At 60.4% G+C, this 7,504-nt stretch overlaps 2 protein-coding genes across 2 annotated transcripts; one reads left to right on the forward strand and one right to left on the reverse strand.

Moving 5' to 3' along the window:
• Window positions 1–353: 353 nt before the first annotated feature.
• On the forward strand, window positions 354–2,455 carry sce3 (putative RNA-binding protein sce3; the record flags this gene model as incomplete). Its single annotated transcript, XM_036633459.1, has 6 exons — window positions 354–357; window positions 432–488; window positions 609–650; window positions 782–871; window positions 931–1,227; window positions 1,284–2,455. 6 exons carry the CDS (start codon window positions 354–356, stop codon window positions 2,453–2,455), a joined length of 1,662 nt encoding a protein of 553 aa, XP_036502329.1.
• A 1,302-nt stretch (window positions 2,456–3,757) lies between these two features.
• ria1 (Ribosome assembly protein 1) lies at window positions 3,758–7,056 on the reverse strand (the record flags this gene model as incomplete). The annotated part of the gene is made up of 2 exons (XM_036633460.1): window positions 3,758–6,919; window positions 6,994–7,056. 2 exons carry the CDS (start codon window positions 7,054–7,056, stop codon window positions 3,758–3,760), a joined length of 3,225 nt encoding a protein of 1,074 aa, XP_036502330.1.
• Between the last annotated feature and the right edge of the window lie 448 nt (window positions 7,057–7,504).

The following is a 7,504-nucleotide window of genomic DNA, read 5'->3' on the forward strand; positions in this document are numbered from 1 at the left end:
TGGCCACTGTCGAGAAAATTGTCCAACCCTCACAAACTTTCGACCACCCTTTCTGCGCGGGTAAAACTTCACCTTTCTCCGGAAGACTACCGCCTCAGCATACCATATAAGCTGGGCCATATCTAGTCTGCCGCGCATTCCTGACGCAAATCGCCAATCGACACTCTCGACTCCGGCGCACGAGATCCTCCCTCCCACGGCGGCATCTCGACCTGCAGAATATCCCTCGGATATCCAGCCTCCGCACCACCACCAACACCCCTTGCGAACAGCCGCCTCGTTCGGCTACCACCATTCCCCCGCCTCGCGCCTCGATCTGAATCGTTGCGCGAAGCCCCCTCAACACCGCAATCATGGGTGAGCTACCTTTCGTCGACGACCGTCGTGTCGCCTCAGACCCGTGCTGGCGCTAACTCGTCATGTCATCATAGCTCCTAAGAAGAAGGAACAGCAGAAGATGTCGCTTGGCGACTTCCTGCAAGACCAAAGTCAGTCGCAACCCCTCGACAAAATTTTCCCCCGTTCTCCGAACCCCGAAGCATCCCACAACCCTTCGAACGACTGATTCACCGCGCAGATTATGGACACGAAATACTGACATTGTGCAGGCTACGGAGGATCGTGGGCAGATGAGGTCGAGGATACTTTCTGTGAGTTTTTTTCTTGGGCGCCAACCACATGCAGGAGACAGTCTCGCTAACCTTTATGCAGCCGGTATGCGACAGCTCCCCGTCTCAGCCTTGCACTCTAAGGCTTTCCGTCCACTGACATGTGTTTGCAGGCACTCAGGCACTTCCTCCTCCTGAGCGGGCTGGCTACCGTCCCTCCGGAGGTGGTTGGGGCAGCGGCGGCGGCGATCGCCCTGAGCGCAGTGAGTTTTTGTTCCAACTGCATCTACGTCATTCAACCCACATGCTAATGATATTGTAGGGGACTACGGCGGCTACTCCTCCATCCGCGAGAACCTCCCCCAGACGCTCCCCGACAAGCCGCCCTATACCGCTCACCTGGGCAACCTTTCCTACGATGCCACCGTCGAGACCGTCACCGAGTTCTTTGAGGGATGCAACATCGTTAACGTCCGCATCATCGAGGACCGCGAGCAGCAGCGTCCCAAGGGTTTCGCCTACGCCGAGTTCCAGGACCTCGAGGGCTTGAAGCAGGCTTTGACTCTGGACGGCCAGTCTTTCCAGGGCCGTGTCATCAGAATCAAGGTTGCCGATCCTCGTAAGCATGCCCACGCGACGACACAAATATCTCGACCGTTGCTAACACATATTTAGCCCGTGGTGGCGACCGCGGTGAGTCTACTCGCGACTTCGGCGACTGGACCCGCAAGGGCCCCCTCCCTGACCTCCCCGGCCGTGGTGGAAGCGACCGCCGTGGCTCCGAATTTGGCGAGCGCCGTGCCCCGCGTGAGCCCCGCGAGCCCCGCGAGGATGACGGCAAGACCCGTGACTTCGGCAACTGGGAGCGTAGAGGCCCTCTCTCTCCCCTTCCCAAGGAGGAGCGCGGTTCCCGCGAGGGCAGCCGTCCCCGCACCAACGATGGACCTCGCGAGTTCCGCAACCGTCACCAGTCTCCCGCTGCTTGGGGAGAGGGTCAGCAACCCCGCCAGGACTCTCGTCCCCCCCGCCCCGAGCGTACCCCTACCGCCGCCGAGCAGGACAACCAGTGGAGATCCAAGATGCGTCCTGACGCGGCTGTCAAGTCCGGTAGCCAGTCTCGCGATGGCAGCGAGGCCCCGTCCTCCCCGGCCGCTGCCCCTGCTGCCCCTGTTGGCCGCCCCAGGCTGAACCTCGCCAAGCGCACCGTTTCCGAAGCCCCCGATGTTCTCTCCCCTTCCGGCACTGACTCCAAGGCCAGCCCCTTCGGTGCCGCCCGTCCTATCGACACCGCCGCGAAGGAGCGTGAGATCGAGGAGAAGAAGCAGCAGCAGGCGAAGGAGAAGAAGGAAGCCGATGAGAAGGCCAAGGAAGAGCGCCGTCTGGCCAAGGAGGCTGCTGCCAAGGAGGCTGCTGAGAAGGCCGAGCAGGAGGCCAAGGCCGCGGAGGAGGCTGCCCAGGCTGCCGAGGAGGCCCCCGAGGCCGCAAAGGAGGAAGAGAGCAAGGAGAACGGTGCCTCTGACGAGCAGAAAGTTCCTATCCGATCAAAGGAGCCCAAGGAGCCCCGCGAGGCGGCCAAGACCTCCCGTGCCACTGAGGCCAGCAGCTGGAGATCGGCGTCTTCCGGAGGAGCTCGTGGTGCCCCCACTGGACCCCGCGGTGGTCGTGGCGGTGCCGGTCCTCGTGGTGGCCGTTTCGACAACGCCCGCCCCCCGCGCTCCAACGGCGGCCCTGCTGCCCGTGAGCCCTCCACCCCCGCCGCCGACGGCGAGGCCCCTGTTGAGGAGGACGGTTGGACTACGGTTCCCAACAAGAACCGGCGCAACGTTGGCCCTCGCGGCACTGCCTAGAGGGCTTATGCGCCTCCCACTATCCTTCAGCGTCCAGTTGGACATGATGGGGCAAAGGCCGCATACATTGCGGATAAGCTGCGCCCAATTGTCTGCATGCCGGGCCTAGACGAGTTTCCTCGTCACATATACCCAGATGACTCGTACGATTCTGACGAACGACTTCACGCCATGAACCGCATCATCGGAGCTTGAGGGGGGCCACGATCTTCCGCTTTTTCCTGATATTTTGCTCTTCTCACCCGCGAAGGAAGAAACCTGGCTCATCCGGATTGTTGAAGGAGAAGAAAACCAAACACTTTCCTTTTCACTCTCACATACTCAGCACCCTCGACGGTCCTTGCTCGGATTGCCTCCCCTAGAGGCAACACAAAAGAACAGTCTCCTCGACTCTCAACGACTGGAGAAGGCGCGCAGCTCGCACGCATTCATCGGAGTTTGCGAAGTGGTTACAAAAAATAAGGGCTCATGGATGTTGGAAGGGAAAGGGGTGTCATGACCAAATGTCTTTTTTTTTCGTCGTATCTTTTTCTCCTTTGTTGTCTCGTTTCCCCCTTCTTGCTGTCGCGCTCAGAAAAGTTCGGCCTATGGGTTTTTTCCTCTCTCGACTCGCCAGCAAATCCTCGATCCGACAAGGGATTTTCTGCTCCTAGTGACATTAAAAAAGAAGGAGCATTAGGGAATCACAAATCACAAACACCAGTTAAAACTACTCCTCTCTCTCGCCGCCTTCCTCAGATCCTCCGAATATCTCTTGTCTCGGCTCCGACCCCCTGATGCAGTGCTACGAATAGAGCTTCCTTCGAATTCTTACCAGACACGCACGCTTATGAGTCCTTTTCCCCTGTCTTTTAAAACGGTTGCCCACTCTCCCCTCCACCCCTTTTCATTGTCTCCTTCCTTCGATACCACAAATTCAGCAAGCTTGTGTTTTTGAAGGCGGAAACGTTTACGTCTCGCCCCATGCTTTCCAAGTTTTCTTTTACCAGCTGACGATTTGAGAAAGACTGCACGAAGAACACGATGGGCGGGGAAAATTCGTTGGTGTTTAATGTTTTTCCCTTCTGAGGTGACGAAAGAATGATCGGATGAAGGGGTTTGCGAGAAGGAATACGGGAGGTGGGCTTTTGCTGGACGATGCGAAATAGATGATAGTGTTGAATGGGAATACAAAAAGTTGCAAATTTTAAACACTGAACTTTGGTGCCTCTGGGATTGCAAAATGCGAGGATGCATAACGTTCGTAAATTCTATTCTCTTTGCTTTTAATCTCTCTTACAATGCCTATACTCTTGTCTCTCGCTACCTCTTCAGCGTCTTCTGCTTCTCCGCATCACGCGCCACGTTCCTGCCCTCGACCAACAAGCCCTTCTTCCTGCGCACGCCGTCCATGTACCGCTTGGCGACGTTCTCCTTGTCGGCCAGCTCGCCGAGGTCCTCGAGGTCGTCCTCGGTGAAGGGCACCCAGAAGGGGTCCTCGTCGAGGACCTCGTAGCCGGCAAAGATGAGCTGGGGCTGGGCGGCGCCGCTGGTGCGCTTGCGCATCTCGTCGGCGAAGCCGAAGGACTCGGCGACGGGGAGGACGGACTGGATGGTGAAGAAGGGGGTGCCCTCCTTCATGGCCTCGGAGAGGACGCGGCCGCGGCGGCGGGTGAGGACGTCGTAGACGCGGCCGAGGACCTCGGTGGAGGCCTGGATCTCGACGGAGTACATGGCGAGCATGAGGCGCGGGGACCAGTCGAGCATGCCGGAGCGGAGGGAGGCGGAGAAGGTCTTGATGATCTCGCCCGTGAGGCGGGGGAGGCGGTCGCGGGCGAGCGGGTTGGGGTCGTCGTCGGTGGTGTGGATGGTCACGTCCTCGAGGAAGACGGCGATGCCCTGGACGGGCTCGTGGCAGAGGGGCCCCTGGGCGGTGGCGAGCTGGAAGGCGTAGGGGATCTTGTCGGCGACGTGGGAGGGGCGCAGGACCTCGTCTGCGAGCGGGGCGGAAGGGGCGTTGGGGTTGGCGTCGGTGCCGGCGGCGGCGGAGGAGAAGATCTTGGAGAGGAGGCCGTCCTTGGTGGAGTCGATGAGGAGGTTGGGACCGGTGCGGCGGGGTCCGAAGGCTGCGATGCGGTCGATTGTGGATTTGAAGGGTTCGCGGTGGCGGCCTGTTTCGAGGGCCTTTTGGAGCTTCTGCTTGAACTCGTCGAGGGACATTGTCTTTGCTGCGGAGAGGTCTGTGTCGGCCTCGATCTTGTCCTCTGCGGCGGCGGCCTCGGGCTCGTCAGAGGCAACGGCCTTGCGATCCGAGTACATGCGCTTGATGACGTCGCTGTTCTTGAGGAGGAAGTCGGTCACGTCGGCGGGGAGGGGGCGGACCTGGATGCGGACGGAGACCTGCTTGGAGGACGTGGTGCCGACGACGACGCCGCGGCCGAGGTCCTTGTTGGCGGGCGGGCGCATCTCCTCGGCGCGGACGATGGTCTCGCGGTAGGGCACGATGGGGGCGCCGGCCTGGATGTCGCAGCGGGCGAAGCGCTCCTTGAGATCCGTCAGGCAGCGCTCGAGGTGCAACTCGCCGGCGGTAAGGATGACGTGCTCGCCGGAGCTGAGCTGCTCGTACTCGGCGCACGGGTCGGACTGGACGAGCAGGCGCAGGCCGTGGATCATCTTGTCGAGGTCGGCGGGGTTGACGGGCTCGAGGGCGACGCGGACGATGGGCTTGCCGAGGGTGGCCACGCCGGCGAGGTTGACGGCGCCGTCAAGGGTGCTGCAGAGCGTGCCGTTCTTGAGGAGGTGGCCTTCGAGGCCGCCAATGCCGAAGACGACGCCAGCGGGGACGGATTCGAGCGCCTCGAGCTGGCGGCCCATGAGCATGTACAGCGCGGTGACGGTGATTTGGACCGGTTTGGGCTCGGCGTCCGGGTTGGCGGGGGAGTATTTGGGCGGGATGACCCAGAGGGAGTCGCCAACGGTGAGTGTGCCGGAGTACATGCGCGCGAAGCCGATTAGGTGCTCCGGGTCGACCTCCTTCTCCTCGTTCTCCGGGGTGTAGTCATCGAGGTTGACCTCTTCCAGCGCTTTCGTGAGATCGTTGACGCCGTTTTGGGCGTTGGTAGCCGCGGCCTGGGCGCGTGCTGCTTCTGCGCGCTTCTTGCGGGCGAGCTCGCGGGCTTCGTCGGCGGAGAGCTGGCCGCGGCGCTTGTTCTGAGGCAGTTCGGACTCGGGGATGGAAACCATCTTGGAAACATACGCTACCACGGGGTCCTCCTTGGCAGTCTTGAACGAAACCATGGCGGACTTGATCTTCTCGTTGATGGCCTCGGCGCCGGGGACGTCCTCCAGCATCTCCGGAAGTCTTTCCGCTTGCGCGGCGGGCGGCGAGGGGAGCGACTCGACGACGGAGACCAGCAGAGCGGTGGACAGTGGCAGCCAGGAGGCAAAGACCGTCGTCAGGAGAAGTCTCGGATCTCTGGCGCGCATAATGTGCGGCGGGATGCTGAGCCCCAGTGACTTTGTAATCTTCTCCAACAGTACCGGATCCCCCTTGCCATGATCGCCGCCGACGGTCGCCTGATAGACTGTCCAGATGGGTTCCAAGACTAATTGAACGAACATGGGCTTCAGATTTCTCCCCTTAAGATGCTTCTGGCCCAGGATCTTCTTCGTCTTGGGGTCAAGGTAGAAGCTGCCCCACAGGACCTTCTCCATGACGTCCCTCTTGATGCCCAGCTTCTTCTGGTACAGGCCCGCGAACTGCCGGACCGTGAACGCCCAGCCGTCGATGGCGCTGCTGAAGATGACATTGTTCTTCTCCGGCGCAAAGTACAGATCCTCGTCATCTCGCTCCTCGAACTGCAGCTCGCCCGACTCAGTCATCTGCTCGGCCCCGGTGTCCTTGGACGACGCCGCCTGCACGCGCTCGTCCATGCGCTCCCTCCAGTTCAGATCCTCCTCCATCCGCTCGCCCTGGAAGAAGCTGCCGAGCACCGCGTTCACCTGCTCGAGGATCTTGCTGAGGTGGGTGTAGGCCTCGCCGGGCGACATCTTGAGCTCCGTGACGAGGCGGTCGATCTTGTTGATGACGAGCAGTGGCTTGAGCTTCTCAGTCCAGGTCTGCCGCAGCACGGTGACGGTCTGGCTGCAGACGCCCTCGACGGCGTCGACGAGCACGACGGCGCCGTCGCACAGACGCGAGGCCGTGGACACCTCGCTGCTGAAGTCGATGTGGCCCGGCGAGTCGATGAGGTTGATGAGGTACTCCTTGGCCTCCGGGTCCGCGTCCGGGGCCGAGCGGCGGAGCATGGAGAAGTAGAGGGAGATGGCGGAGGACTCCATGGTGATGCCACGGAGCTGCTCGTCCGGGCGGGAGTCGAGGTAGCGGATCTTGCCGGCGAGCTTAGGTGAGATGATGCCGTTCGTGGCGAGGAGGGCATCTGTGAGAGAGGTTTTGCCATGGTCGACGTGCGCCAGGATGCAGATCTGTGTCAAGGGTCAGCCATGAAGAGCTTCACGAAGAGCTTCACGAAGACCGCGTCGAAGGGGATTTCACGTACATTACGGACGTCGGCCGCATGCCTTTGCAGGCTGGCCAGCTTCTCGGGTGTGACTACGGGCATTTTGGGCGGTGGTTATGTGAGAAGTGTGAGGGAGGTACGGAAGTGAGGATGAAGGGTGGGGTATCAAAAAAGATCTATAGACAGAAAGCAATGCCGAGTGAATGAGACGAGACAGTGAAGTAAGAAGAAGCGGGCGCCGTATGTATATGCCAACGTCGTGTGTACAAGCACCACGGTGAAAGTCGATGCGACTGGGCGTTGAGCAAGGATAGTCGTCCGGATGGCAGTGATGATGAAATCCAGCGACTAATTGGTCCAGGCCTGTGACTAATAGGCCGCCGCAAAGAAGCACAGCAGACACAGCTGATTCGCCACTTTTGATGCTCTCGAACGTGTGGCTGCACGGCACAGGGCAAGATGACTCTTTTCTATCGTTGCTGCAGGTCAGGTCAGGTCAGGCAGTTGTTTGGTATGTGTGTGATATTGGAACGTATCAAGTCAAACTCAG

This window comes from Colletotrichum siamense (genome assembly GCF_013390195.1).
Source record: "Colletotrichum siamense strain Cg363 chromosome Unknown KSG_Cg363_contig01, whole genome shotgun sequence".
Lineage (NCBI taxonomy): Eukaryota > Fungi > Ascomycota > Sordariomycetes > Glomerellales > Glomerellaceae > Colletotrichum > Colletotrichum siamense.